At 53.9% G+C, this 14,546-nt stretch overlaps 1 protein-coding gene across 1 annotated transcript in view; it reads left to right on the top strand.

The window, feature by feature from the left end:
• The window catches only part of NOBOX (NOBOX oogenesis homeobox), a 38,011-nt gene extending 24,727 nt beyond the window's left edge, over positions 1-13,284 (top strand). Inside the window, exons 5-12 of the mRNA XM_069588912.1 lie at positions 6,502-6,926; positions 8,866-9,414; positions 9,799-9,905; positions 10,216-10,325; positions 10,800-10,873; positions 11,096-11,318; positions 11,787-12,088; positions 12,989-13,284. Coding sequence (XP_069445013.1) covers positions 6,502-6,926; positions 8,866-9,414; positions 9,799-9,905; positions 10,216-10,325; positions 10,800-10,873; positions 11,096-11,318; positions 11,787-12,088; positions 12,989-13,284 — 2,086 coding nt within the window. The remainder of the gene's footprint in view (positions 1-6,501; positions 6,927-8,865; positions 9,415-9,798; positions 9,906-10,215; positions 10,326-10,799; positions 10,874-11,095; positions 11,319-11,786; positions 12,089-12,988) is intronic.
• The last annotated feature ends 1,262 nt before the right edge of the window (positions 13,285-14,546 follow it).

Genomic DNA, 14,546 nt, shown 5'->3' with positions numbered 1-14,546 from the left:
CCTAAGCCCAGAGGAATCTGCTGACCATGATGTGACCTCACCTTTCACACGATTAACTGGCTCTGGAGGGGATGGGTAACCAGGTCACAGGAGACGATGAAGGCATCAAAGCCCAGGAGGACACGAGTCCATGTCCTGAAAGCAAGGAAAGAATAGTAACAAACTCACTCTGGTCAGAAGGCAGAGCTCTCTTTCCGTACCCTGAGGGCTCCTGGCAGAGCACCTTCTCCTGGGAGCCATGACCCTACACCTGGACATCAGAGAAATAATTGTAGTTTCACAGGAAGTGTTAAGAAATCATACAGAGAGATCCCATATTCCTTTGCCCCAGTGGTAACATCCTGCATAACTACAGTATAAAATCACACCAGGAAACTGATATTGGTATAATCCACAGACCTTACTCAGATTTCACCAGTTTTTACACAGACTCATTTGCATGTCTATGTACATATACTTGGGGCTTCCCTCGTAGCTCAGTTAGTAAAGAATCTGCCTGAAATATAGGAGACCTGGGTTGGATTCCTGGGTCGGGAAGATCCCCTAGAGAAGGAAATGGCAACCCTCTTCAGGATTCTTGCCTGGACTTGGCTTCCCCAGTGGCTCAGACAGTAAAGAATCTGCCTACAAAGTGGGAGACCTGAGTTCGATCCCTGGATCGGGAAGATCCGCTGGAGAAGGAAATGGCAACCCATTCCAGTATTCTTGCCTCGAGAGTCCCATATATATTTGACCCTTGAACAACGCAGAGGTCAGTCGAAATCCTCTGCACAGTGGAAAATCCATGCACAATTTATAATCAGCCTCTGTATCTGTGGCTTTTCCCTATGTGAGGTTCCACATCTGCTAACACACTATGGACCATGTAATTCTACAGTATTTATTATTTTAAAAAAAATCTGCACATTTACGAACTTGTACAGTTGAAACTCATGCTGTTTCAGGGTCAACTCTGTTTCAGTGTGTGTCAGCCACTCAGTCGTGTCCGACTCTTTGTGACCCCATGTACTGTAGCCTGTCAGGCTCCTCTGTCCATAGGATTCTCCAGGCAAGGATACTAGAGTGGGTTGCCTTTTCCAGGGGATCTTCCCGACTCAGGGATCGAACCCTGGTCTCCTGCATTGCAGGCAGATTCTTTACCGCCTGAGCCCCCAGGGAAGCCCCCAACCCCATTTAGTTCTATGCCATTTTATCTCAGTGTAGACTCATGCAACCACCACCACGGTCAGGATTCAGAACGGCTCCATGAGCGCTGCTCTCCTGCCCAGGAACAGCCACCTCCCTCCCTCCTCTGCTCTCTAACTCCTGGCGATGGTGATCAATTTCTGGTCAATGAACAATTACTGATCCTTGTGTGCAAGCCGCCATGCCAAGCCCAGGAGGATTTTGACATAGATATAAATGAAATAAACAGGAAAGCCCAGTGGTTACAAACGAGTACAGGCGGGAACCAGACTAACCGGGTTCAGCTCTTGGGTGTGCCGCTTACCAGCTCTGTGACCTTTGGCAAAGCACATAAGCTCTCTCTGTCAGTTTCTTTGTGATAAAATGGGGCTAATGACAGAACCTTCTGGGGCTGTGGAAATTCAGGGAGCTGATATTTGCAGAGCAGAGAGGAAGCGCCTGGTGTGAACAGATGTTTATTAAGGCGTAAGAACTCAGCGGCTGGTAGAGAGTTCACAGACTTCTCCTCTGGTGAGCCTGGGTTAGGTGGTATAACACAACGTTGGGAACAGGGCACAGCAAGAGCACGCAGGAAGGAGCAGTTCCTTCCGGCGCTGGAAAGCCAAGACAGGCTTCCCAGGAAGGAGAATACACGCGTTGGGCTTTGAAGTGTGAGTAAGACTTTGCCAGAAGTAAAAAGGGACTGGACGTTTCAGGCCTATAAACAATGTGATCTGTGGCCCTGAGGCATGAGAAGGCGAGGGCCATCCAGGGCGAGGTTGAGAGGGTTAGAACCAGAGGAGACTCTGAGGAGACAGGAGTGGGGGTGTAGGTCGGGGGAGACAGGAGAAGGGAGACACAGATGCAGCCTGAGGGAAGGTCGGGGCCAGCTTTTGAGGTGAGTTCGTATTCCAGGCCCTAGTGAGCATCCAGCTTTGCAATCCCGGAGAGGGGCAGAAGGGAGCAGAAAGGAAACCGTCTGCCTGTAAAACAGAGGTGCATAGGGAGGGGATTCGGGTGGAAGGGAAAGCGCTTTGCAAATTGCAAAAACACAAGCCATGGTGATATGAGCTGTCGCTGTTCAGTCACTAAGTCGTGTCTGACTCTTTGCAGCCCCATGGACTGTAGCCTGCCAGGCTCCTCAGTCCATGGCATTTCCCAGGCAAGAATACTGGAGTGGGTTGCCACTCCCTTCTCCAGGGGACCTTTCTGACCCAGGGATCAAACCTGCATCTCTTGCGCTGGTAGGTGGGCTTTTTTGGGTTTTTTTGTTTGTTTGTTTTCTTACCATCTGAGCCACCTGGGAAGCCCCTTATTATGAACACAGCCTAGTTAAAAATGAGCAGCAGCAACCACACTGCTTAGACAGACTCACTATTCTTGTTAGATGCAGAAAACCTTGGGAGTCTGGGGCATGGGGATTAGAAGTGATCAGGAGCATTCATGCCAGAACCTGTTTGCTCACTGCCGGGGCGGGTTCTGCTCTAAGCCAGGTGTTCCCAATGCCCATCACCAGCAACCTCCAACCAGCCTTTCCTGGGGTTTCCCAAACAAAGCAGCTCCGCAGAGACTCTAGCAGCCCCCAGTGTCTCCCCCGGTCGCGGCCACCCTCAGCTTTGTCGCAGTGAGCCCAAGGCATTCATCTGATTGTCCAGCCACGTGCCTTCTTCAGGTTCAGGACATCCTGTTCCCCTTTGCCCTCCTCTGCCTTGGGCGATGCTGTCCTCCTGGTTGCTTCCTGGGGCCCTGACCTCCCATGTTTGCAGGGACTGTGAGCTCCTGACCCAGGGCCTGTTCACATTTCTGCCTTTCACAACTGCGCTCTTGCCTCTGGTGCCAGGACTTCCAATGACCTGTTGCCCTGTACTCCTGTGGAGGCATGGAGGCCAAGAATGAATTACCCCGTGTTTCTGCTTTGAAAACGTTTCTCAGTCAACCGCCTTCTACTGGTTATTTTCCTCATTATAGAGAAGGAGGGAGGAAGGACAGATAATGCTTATTTCACGTGTTTAAACTAACTGTGGGAGAAGGAAATGGCAACCCACTCCAGTGCTCTTGCCTGGAGAATCCCAGGGACGGGGGAGCCTGGTGGGCTGCCATCTATGGGGTCACACAGAGTCGGACACGACTGAAGTGACTGAGCAGCAGCAGCAAATTAACTGTATGGTTAATTATATTCTTTAGTAGCATCAGATCTCTTCTTTTTTGATGTCATTCTACCAAGGAGAAGAAAAGAGGTTGGAATAAATGGCTCTTCCTAAAAGGATACAGGAGGTGGTTTACAGTTTGGCTCTGAAAACTAAGGACAACCCCCTCCCCTACCCCTAAAGGAAACCCTTCCCTCTAAACGAGGTTTCATACATGAACTTGCCTAAAGATCACGAAGATGCCTTATACCAAGAATTAGAAATAAATATTTCCAAGTACCCCAAAATAGAAGCTTTTGCCCTCCCAATAAAGAGCAATCCCCCTTCTCTGCCTTCTTCCCTTGAAACTTCTCTGTGAAAGATGGAACTCTTCACAGCATATATTATAAAAACACTCCCTCTCAACCAAACACATCAAGACACACCCCCAAGCCTTCTTAGACTAAATTCACATACAGTAACTAAATCAAATATTCCTGTAAATTAACAAACAAAACCATACCATTTTTGAAAAGCCATAAAACAGCAAGGCAAGACTATTATTGAAGGAAAAATGGAAAGAAGAAGAAAGAGAACTTCAATTTTCCGAATGTCATAGCCGAAGCCTAACAAATTCAATCATTTACGTATTTAGAAAATGCCAGCATCTTCTTCCTTCAATCTGTATTTTCACTTTTGGCCAAAGAATTATTAATAAAATCACAGACTCTAAAAAAAAAAGAGAAAATGCCAACATCTTCAATTCCCTAAGCCTCAGAGCAAACCCTTTTAGACAATTAGACCTCATATTTTTCCAAGTTTTGTGCAAGGGTGGCAGCCAGTCTATGGGTAATTCAGTCTTTGCTCTTCTGACCTTCACCCAGGCAGAGGGCAACCAGAGAGAAAATATAACATAAATGATGGCAGGGAAGGATGATTTATTCTTAACTTAATGAGATAGGATAGCCTAATATTAAGAGATTAATTCTGCACTACAGCAGACACCCACCTCAGTAAAGGACAAAAGGTCCTTCTCCCACAAAGACCCCACACCACCCACTTTCCCCACTCCCATCCCCAGGATGGTTTCAGTTGACTTTGTTTTTGCAGATCTACCAAGTGTCTCAAACTCTAACGTGAATAAGAATCACCTGAGAGGCAGACTTTATTTTGGGGGGCTCCAAAATCACTGCAGATGGTGACTGCAGCCATGAAATTAAAAGACGCTTACTCCTTGGAAGAAACGTTATGACCAACCTAGACAGCATTTTCAAAAGCAAAGATTACTTTGCCAACTAAGGTCCATCTAGTCAAGGCTATGGTTTTTCCAGTGGTCATGTATGGATGTGAGAGTTGGACTGTGAAGAAGGCTGAGCGCCAAAGAATTGATGCCTTTGAACTGTGGTGTTGGAGAAGACTCTTGGGAGTCCGTTGGACTGCAAGGAGATCCAACCAGTCCATTCTGAAGGAGATCAGCCCCGGGATTTCTTTGGAAGGAATGATGCTAAAGCTGAAACTCCAGTACTTTGGCCACCTCATGCGAAGAGTTGACTCATTGGAAAAGACTCTGATGCTGGGAGGGATTGGGGGCAGGAGGAGAAGGGGACGACAGAGGATGAGATGGCTGGATGGCATCACTGACTCGATGGACGTGAGTCTGAGTGAACTCCGGGAGTTGGTGATGGACAGGGAGGCCTGGCGTGCTGCGATTCATGGGGTCACAAAGAGTCAGACACGACTGAGTGACTGAACTGAGCTGAGAGGCTTGTTACACTTTCTAGATGTCTCTCTGGACCGACCAATTAACATGTCTGGGACTGGGGCCTGGAAGCTACATTTTAAACAAATTCCCAAAGAAATTCTGATCCAAGGGGTTTCAGCAAAGGCTCCTTGAAAAACACAAGGTCAAAAGAGAAGATACAGTTGGGACACGTGGATGAGGGCAGCAGGCGAGCTAAGGCTTCAGAGAAAAGGGCCAGACCTCGGAAGTCTCCTCTCCTGGTCAGGGAGCTTGGTTTTTATCACACAGGCGGGCAGGGGGCACCGCAGAGTCTAAGCAGGGCTGTGACATAGTAGCAATGCCTCTCCCTCACCTTCAGCGCACAGATCTGTGTTACCCACTCCGGGAAGGCCTTTCCTGACCCCGCCCCCAATCCGAGTCCAGCAGAGCCTCCTGCTCCTCTGTGACTCCTTCTAACCCACCACTGCCCTCCCTGGGGAATGGACACTGTTCCTTCTCTTGTGTCCTTGTTCTAATCCCCTCTCGGCCAGTAAGCTTCTGCACCAGGCCTGGCAGACAGTGTCCTATAAAAGCTTACTCAGGCAGACTACTGTATTCCATTTACCACCATGTCACCAAACAGCGACTTTTCACAAACAAAGCCACTTAGCTGCCCTCTCTTTCTTGCTCACATGGCCTGGGTTTCTACCTGAAACTGGTCCCAAACTCTAAACCGCTTATTTACCTGAGGATATTGCTCTTACCGGAGTCAGAATGAAACACCAGAGGGCCTGGAATTTTGATCATGTTATCACAAAATTAACTCGCTCATAAGTCTATATTTTAGAACGGCCAGGCTTCCAAAGTTCACACGTATATTCAAGCACCTCAAAAGAATTTAAGGCACAGAAAAAAACATACCAACAGGTGATTACAGCCTGAAAGCACACGCTGTCCAGAGTCTTTTCAATCCTAAAAGCAAAACACCTGGATTCGGTCCTGGACGGCCCCCCACCCCCACCCCCAAGCACCTGTTTCGATTTGGCCATCACCTCCCACTCAAGCGCAGATGGGAGGACGACGCCGTGAGAATTTTAAATTCTTAAATTCTTTTATAAAGAAGGCAAGAACCGTTCTGAACGAAGAGTCACAAAGATCGCGCCTGTAGGATCTTTGTTCTGTGTCCTCCGCCCATTTTCGGCGAGTAAAAGTGTTCTCAAGCGGGTGAAAACTGAGGCCAAAACTTTGAGCAGCACACAGGCCTCCCGGCGTTCCGCCCGCTTACCTGAGGCCTCCGGGGCTCCTGCAACTGTGTCCATCCGAGACGTGTAGACTTCGCCGTGTGGTCTGGCTTCTTCTAGCTCGGGGCTCTAGGGAACCTTCCAGTCGGCACGGGGTCTTGGGGGTTTAGGCTTGGGGGAACCTCAGTGGAGCAGTGGTTTGGGGCTCCCAGGATAAGTGGCTCCCGAAGTCGCCTTCCTGGTTCCCAAGGAAGGACTCCGTCTCAAGGCGCAAGCCGCCACCGGAGCCCAGTGCCAAGGCCGGCCTTGGGAGATGGTGGGCGCTGGTGGCTGCTGCAGCCTCCTGGAGCCAGGCTGTCGCCCACGCCCCGCGTGCACCGCCCCCCAGCCCCAGGGAGCGGCCGCACCCGCCCCTCTCGGCCGCGGCGGGGGCGGGCAGCTGCGTGGCCCCCGGGCCTCGCGCCCTGCAGCTGCCCCGCGCGCCGCCCTCCCGGGCGGGCCTCGCAGACGCACACCTGCCCGCGCGCGAGGCTTCTTTAGGCGGCGGGCAGGCGGGCGGCCCCGTGCGGGAGTCCAGGCCATGGAGCCCACCCGGGAGCGCGGCCCGGAGTTGCGGGGTGAGTGCGCGGGAGCCCGGGGGCCCAGCGGCCAGGCCTCTAGAGCTCGGGAGGGAGGGTCAGGGCTGGGAACTGAGGGGGATTCGAGGGGGTGTCGCGGGCCAGGGAGCCTGCCCCACGGTACCCTTCCGTTTTGGGGTTCTGATCTCTCTACACACAGAGAAGGAAAGCAGGGTTGAGGCTCTGCTGTTCTAGGTTCCAAGACTCATCACCTTTCTTACCAGGGCCTATCACCCTGATTTGTTCTTCAGTCGCTCAGTCGTGTCCGACTCTTTGCGACCCCATGAACTGTAGCCCACCAGGCTCTTCTGTCCATGGAATTCTCCAGGGAAGGATACTCGAGGCAAAGGAGTGCCATTCCCTTCTCCAGTGGGTCTTCCTGACTCAGGGTTGGAACAGGGTCTCTTGCATTGGCAGGCGGATTCTTTACCGCTGAGATACTTTAGGAAAGCTATCACTCTGATCCATTGCTGTTAGTGACCACCTACTATGTACCAGGTTTGCTAGGCTCCAGTGCTCCAAAATTACTGTAAAAGCAGTGTGTCCCTTCTTCCGCATCCCCATCCGGCCTCTTGGCTTAGTTATGGAGTAGAAGCCTGTAAACCCTGGTCACCAGCTTGTACACTAGGGAACCATCTGACAAAGCACCTTAGCCTGTGACCTACATCTTTCTTTACATGTTGTTAGAAAGCTGTTCCTTAAGCTAGTCAATCTCATGCAACTTTCATTAACAACAAAATAAAACAGAAAAACTCGCTCTTGGAAACTTCCCTGATGGTCCAGAGGTTAAGACTTGGCGCTTCCAATGCAGGGGGCCTGGGTAGACCCTAGTGGAGGAACCAAGATCCCACATGCTGTGGGGGCCAAAACAAAACACCAGTGAGTATCCACTTAAAAATATTCAAGAAAATTTAAAAAAATTCCAGTTTTGTAAGAAATAACACAGCAGCTCCTATACCTGAGAGAGTTCTGGAGGTTATGAAGAAGCTGGGAGGGAAATGAGGGGCAGGTTGGTGACCCTCGGAAGGGCTCCATCTAGTGAACAAGAGCCCTGCGCTGTGAGTTTGGGCAAGTCACTGAGCTCTGCCATCTGCGTTTCTTCATCTGTTAGAGGGAGAGATGCCTGTGCCTTCCTCACAGGGATTAAATATAGACCGGGCTGATCTCTGAAATGTGCTTAGCACCATGCCCAGGACCTGGTAAACTCCTGATCAATCAGTCATAGCTCAGAAAAGGACAGACAAGCTGAAGGCTGAGTGATGGGAACGTTCAGTGCCCGTCAGGTCACCTGTAAAAGGGGGGCTGGCCTGGGCTCCAGGCCGTTGGCTGAGGTCCCGCTTTGCAGGGAGGGGATGAGGGTGTGTATAGGAGTGAGGAGGGTCACTGAGGAAAGAGCCAGTTCTGTGGGAGATGAGGGTAGACATTCCTGTTAGCTCCCCTTTGATGTTCTTGTCTGGGCCCCCGGACACCACTCAGTCCTGCCGTGTCCCTGCTCAGCCCTGACGCTGTGTCCGGAGCAGGACCAGGATCCAGTCTGATCAGCTGCAGAGTCTCCGTCTCAAACTCACAATCCAGGTGTCTGGGAGAAAACTGGGAACTCCCAGGGAGTAAGTTCCTCCCAAATTAGGATCACTCCCCCACCATCTAGTTTCACGAGCTCAGACCCCTCATGGTAGCATCTGCGTGCTTTCGCTTTTCCAAGCTGCATATGTACCTATGTGTTAGTAGCTCAGTCGTATCTGACTCTTTGTTACCCCATGAACTGTAGCCTGCCAGGCTTCTCTGTCCATGGAATTCTCCAGGCAAGAAGGATTCCCTCATGTGATCCTCACAGTAGCCGAGTTAGGAAGGCACGCCTGGAACTGTTACCGCATTTGCTAAGTAGACAAGTGAAAGCTTAAGGTCAAACAGGACACCAGCTGCCCACCAGGGAGGAGCACGTTCCCCTGGGCCAGGCTCTTCTCCTGGGCTGAAGTTGGGGTGCTGGCTCTCCACAGGCCAGGGGGGTGGAGGCAAGTCCCCTGCTGCCAGGCTGGAGGAGGACGAGGAAGCCCTGCAGAGGTCAGCCCCCTACACTCAGGACACCCCAGGCAAGGTCATGCCTCTTTCCTGCACCATCTCTGGGGAGAAGCGGCCGTCAGAGGCTCCTGGGGAAGGGGCTGGGGCTGGGAGAGCCTGCCAGAGGCCCAGCCCAGGGGCTCTCCACGAAGACAGGAGCCTAGCCTCACCTAGACCCCAGCCTCAGGGGCAAGGGCCTCCCTTTCCGGGGACGGAGGGGAGGCTGGGGAAGAGGCCCTACTCTCCAGCCGCCGGCGAGCAGAAGAAGCCTAGGGATGTGGGTCCGGCCTCAACGGCATCTCCCAGCAGCGCTAACCCGGCCCGGGCCACGTACAACCCAGTGCCTTGTGGGTTAGGCCGGGGGTCCTGCCATGTGGCCAACCTCCTCAACACACTGGCCCAGAACAACCAAAACCTGGAGAAGGAGAAGAGGTCCCCGGAAGTGACCTGCCAGGTCCGGAAGAAGACCCGCACGCTGTACCGCTCGGGTAAGTCCCTGAAGTGGGAGGAAACCCGAGGGACCTGGTGTCAATCTCTGGGAACGTGGCCCCAGGAGACGGGAGTGCAGTTAGCTTATGCATCGCCTTGGCTGGAACGTCTCTTGACCTATGCAGGGCCATGACTTCTGACCCTCAGAGGGAAAGGTTGCATTTTCTTATCGGAACATGGAAGAAACAGGAAAGTAACCACCAGGCAGCTCCCTGCCACAGTGCCCGAGCCAGAGAAGGCCCCAGCCTACTGGGGGAACTTAGCCACCAGGCTGTGGGAGGCCCTTGGGCTAGGGACAGTGGTCCCGCCTGGAAGGCGTGTGTTTCTCCTCTGCTTCCTCATCACTGGTGTTCATCCTCAAAGCCAGTGTTTTCTTCTTCCAGACCAGCTGGAGGAGCTAGAAAGGCTCTTCCAAGACGACCACTATCCAGATAGCGATAAGCGCCGGGAGATCGCCCAGACAGTGGGGGTCACCCCCCAGCGCATCATGGTAAAGGGTGCTGACTCCCCTGATCTGGGGGTGGAGGGGAGCCCACATGCCGGGACTCTGGGGGAGCTTAGCAAGTACTCGGCAGCTCCCCAACAGGGGCTGGAGCGAGGCCTCAGCCAGGGCTGTGTTTTTTCCTGTTTCCACCCGGCCGCAGCCTTAGAGGACGCAGGGAGGTGACTCAGACCCCATCTAGATGAACCCTTCATGCCAGTCTGAGTGGTGCAGGGACCTCCTCGGTCACAGTCGTCATGGGCCGGCGGGCCCGAGCCTCAGGCTCTGCCCTGCTCTTCAGGCGTCTCTTCCCCTACAGGTGTGGTTCCAGAATCGCCGGGCCAAGTGGCGAAAAATGAACGGGAAGGAGAATAAGGATGCACCTGCTGGTCCTGCCGTTACCCCAGCCTCCGCCAGCAACCAGTGCAGGTAAGCCTCTCCCCTTCCTGGCCCCTCCTCGTGAGCAGGACGTAGGGTCTAAGCTGGGATCCTGGGGTCTAGAAGGGGGAAGGTGCTGGAAGGCTGAGCACATAATGGGGCATGTGTGTGTGAGTCGCTTAGCCAAGTTCACCTCTCTGCAACCCCACGGACTGTAACCTACCAGGCTCCTCTGTCCATGGGATGTCCCAGGCAAGAATAGTGGAACGGAAGGCCATTCCCTTCTCAGGGGCTTCTCCCAACCCAGGGATTGAACCCGGGTCTCCCACATCTCAGGCGGCTTCTTTACGGTCCGAGTGAGTTGTTGGCTGATATTTAGAGGGATTTGGACCAGGTGGGATTGGGACTTGCCAGTGCCTCGTAGGGAGACAGAGCTTGAATGTGTGGGTCCCTTTCCCTACATGGAAGCCCCGGTCATAGACCAGGGACTCCTTGACCTGCAGTCTCTGATCTGTCTGCCTCCAGCTCTGTGGCCGAGCTGCCACCTACCGAGTCCACGATCCTGGAGCCTGGGACCCTCCCTCAGGACTCCCTTCCAGGTGAGCCGACCGCCTTCTGAGGGTTGTCTGGGGAAGACGGCAAAGTCAAAGGGCTCTTTCTTGGAAAACCTGGGAGCGGCCAGAGCTCTCCATGGTTTTGTTCAGTGGGGCCCCTTCGGGAGGCCCAGGCCTCTTGCACTCTAACCCCCTCCAGCATTGCCAAGGCTGTGACCCCCCCCCCATTGTCTTACTCTCACAACCCCCGTGGACTTTTGTTCCCAGAGCCGTCCATGCTGCTGAAGTCTGACCAGACTCTGGGCCCAAACCTGCAGAATGAGGGCCCCCAGAGAAGGCCTGTGACACCCCCACTCTTCAGCCCCCCACCTGTCCGAAGAGCCAACCTTCCCTTTCCCCTCGGCCCTGTGCATGCCCCCCAGCTGATGCTGGATTCCCTGAGCAGCGACAGCAGCCACAAGGATGGTCCTTGTGGGTTGTGGGGAACAAGGTACTTGTCCACCACTTCACGGGGCCGTACTGAGCTATCCTGGGGGAGGCACAGGAGGAGGAAGGATGGATGGAGCTTGGGAGTGGAGAGGGTAACTGAGAGATGGGGTTTCCCCGCCCCCTAGACAAGAATACTGGAGTGGGTTGCAATTCCATCCTCCAGGGGATCTTCCTGACCCAGGGATTGAACCTGGGTCTCCTGCATTGCAGACAGATTCTTTACCGTCTGAGCCACCAGGGAAGCCCCGAGAGAAACAAGGAGTTAGTAAATGTAGTGAGGGTTAAAGGGTGAGGGGATGGGGAGGGGAAGGATCAGGACATCACAGCTGTAGAGGAGAAGAGGGTGAGAAGCTGGAGCAGGAAGAGGAGGAGGCCACAGGCCTGGGGTTTGTGGAGAGGCAGGTGGGGGGAAGGGCGTGGTAGGAATGAAACCATCGGAGCCTCAGGAAGTTCTTCTCTGTCCCCACAGCATCACTCCACCCCCTGCATGCTCATACTTAGAGGATCTGGAGACCCAGGAGTACCAACCCAGCAGCAGCCAGCCAGGACCGTTCTCCTTCTCCCAGGCGCCACAGACCCAGTTCTTCCAACCCCCGCAGCCCCAGTTTCCATACCTGCACCCCTTCCCCTTGCCCAGCTCGCTGACTCCGCCGCTGCCCGAAGACCCTCTCTTTGCCTTGTCCAGTGGCCCTGGCGGGGGCTCATCCCAGGGCTATTTCCCAGGCCCTCCGTCGGGGCCCGTCCTGCTGCAGCCGCTGGCCGGGAACGTGGGTGAGTCGGGGCTGGAAGAGAAGCCCCCCCACAGTGTTTGAGGAGGGTGAGAGGGGAGAGAGCCCCAGGACGGGGGCTATCTTGGTGAAGCTCTTCGTCCTCCAGTTTCCTGGAGGTTTCAGAGCAGAATAAGAGAGAGCTTTGTGTATGTGTTAGTTGCTTAGTCGTGTCCGACTCTTTGCAACCCCAGAGACTGTAGCCCACCAGGCTTCTCCATCCATGGGATTCTCCAGGCAAAAACACTGGAGTAGGTTACCATTTCCATCTCCAAAAGGAACTATAGAAAGAAAGAAAGTGAAGTCGCTCAGTCATGTCCGACTCTTTGCAACCCCATAGACTGTAGCCTACCAGTCTCCTCCATCCATGGAATTTTCCAGGCAAGAGTACTGGAGTGGATTGCCATTTTCTTCTCCAAGAGAGAGAGCTTTGGAGGGAGGCAAAGCCAAGCATGGAGTCCAGCTCAGTCATCACTAGTTCTCCTGAGCTTCTTGGATTCTGAAGTGGGAATACCATTCCTATCTCTTTGAGGGCTTGGTGAGGACTAGGAGTGACGGGCATGAAACACTCAGAGTAGATGGAAGCTGATGGGAGTGTCCGAGGGGCCACCTGGACCCCGAATATCCTGGAGTTACTGCCCTAGGAGACTCAGAAGAAGAAGGGGGAGAAGACTCTGGTTCCCGGGCTCCTCTCGCACGTGTGAGGGGGCGCCCGGCCCACAGTGCATTCTGTGTCACTATCCCCCAACCCCAGGCCCTCGAGATATGGGGGGTGGGTGCCTGGTCCTGAAGGGAGGCCCACTCTGGGGTCCTGGCCCGTGTCTCTGTGGAGCAGGGAGGGGCTCCGTCGCCGAGACTGCACTGGGGCCCCTTCATGCCGCGCGCTCTGTGCTTGGCCCCACAGGTGCGGTGCCCTGGGCCGACCCCTGCCTGCCAGACTCGCCATTCCCCAGTGCCTTCTGTCTGCAGGCTCTGGGAGGCCCCCCAGGAGGGGACAGCTGCTTCCTGGACCTGTTTGCCGCTCCCTACGCGCAGGCTTCGGGAAGGCCGCCATCCCCGGGCCTCACCCAGCTGCCCGAGAGCACCCTGCCTGCAGCAGGAAGACCCCTGCTCAGCCAGGCCCGGGAGGAACCACCGGCCGCCCCAGAGGAGCGGCCCCCGGCCCCCAAAGAAGAAGACAAGAGTAGCCATGGCCCCTAGTCGAGGAGCCAAGAACCAAGAGCCTGTCCTGCCAGAGACGGCTGGAGCACCCCGGAGGAGACGGGGCTCGAAGCTGAAGGAGAGACTGGACTCCAGGGCTCATTTTGCCAAATGCTGATTTGAGAAGGAGGAGGCCTGGCCCATCTGTCCTTCCCCTGCACCTCCGGACGGTGGTCCTGGAGAAATGGAGTGGGGCTCTGTCGCCTCCGACGGTTGCGTCCGTTTATGTTGTTTGCTCTCCTTGCTCCACAGATGAGCCAGTGGCCTTCATAAGCAGTAAACTGTCTCCTCTTGGGTTTCTCTCTCTGTAGTCACATGTCTCCCTTCTCACGCTAGTGAAGACCACCATGCCCTTCATTGCCACCCACTCAGCTGGGCAGCTGTGTCGTGGGCAGCTCAGGAGGGACTGACCCCCTGGGGCAGGATCGCGTGGAGCCTGGCATCCTCCTGGGGCCTGTCTCTCCTGCTGCGTGAGGAATGGGGCCTCCTGGGCCTTGCGTTTGGTCCTATCTTTAAACCACATTCTCGTCTCAAACCCAGAAGTGAACCTGAACAAACCTGAGCCTGGGACTTTTTCTGGAATTTGGGCCCTGCAGAGATGGTAGCTCTCAGCCTGTAAAGAATCTGCCTGCGAGGCAGGAGACCAGGGTTCAATCCCTGGGTTGGGAAGATTCCCCCCAGAGAAGGGAATGGCAACCCACTCCAGTATTCTTGCCTGGAGAATCCCATGGACAGCGGAGCCTTGCAGGCCACAGTCCATGGGTCGAAAAGAGTCAGACATGACTGATGCAACTAACACTTAACTAGGAATAGGATGATGAGAGAAGCTTGAGGCTATCTAGGTCAAGTCTCTAGAATTATGAACCATGACTTATTTTCCGAGAGCTCTTCTTTTTCTGAGTAGAGAAAAGATTGGGTAGGAATGAGGGGGTGGGAAGACCAAGAAGAGGATGCTCTTTTATATATATATATATATATATAAATGTATTTATGTATGTTTATTTAGTACCCACATCTGATGACCCTGCAGGCTTCCCTAGTGGCTCGGACAATAAAGAATCTGCCTGCAATGCAGGAGGTGCAGGTTCCATCCCTGGGTCAGAAAGATCTCCTGGAGAAGGGAATGGCAACCCATTCCAGTGTTCTTGCCTGGAGATTTCCATGGACAGAGGAGCCTGGCGGGCTACAGTCTATGGAGTCGCAAAGAGTTGGACACAACTGAGCAACGAACACACACACTTCTGATGACCCTGCAGTGTCCA

Source organism: Ovis canadensis, chromosome 4 (genome assembly GCF_042477335.2).
Source record: "Ovis canadensis isolate MfBH-ARS-UI-01 breed Bighorn chromosome 4, ARS-UI_OviCan_v2, whole genome shotgun sequence".
NCBI lineage: Eukaryota > Metazoa > Chordata > Mammalia > Artiodactyla > Bovidae > Ovis > Ovis canadensis.
Note: the sequence above shows the minus strand (reverse complement) of the source record. Positions and strands in the feature narration are given on the sequence as shown.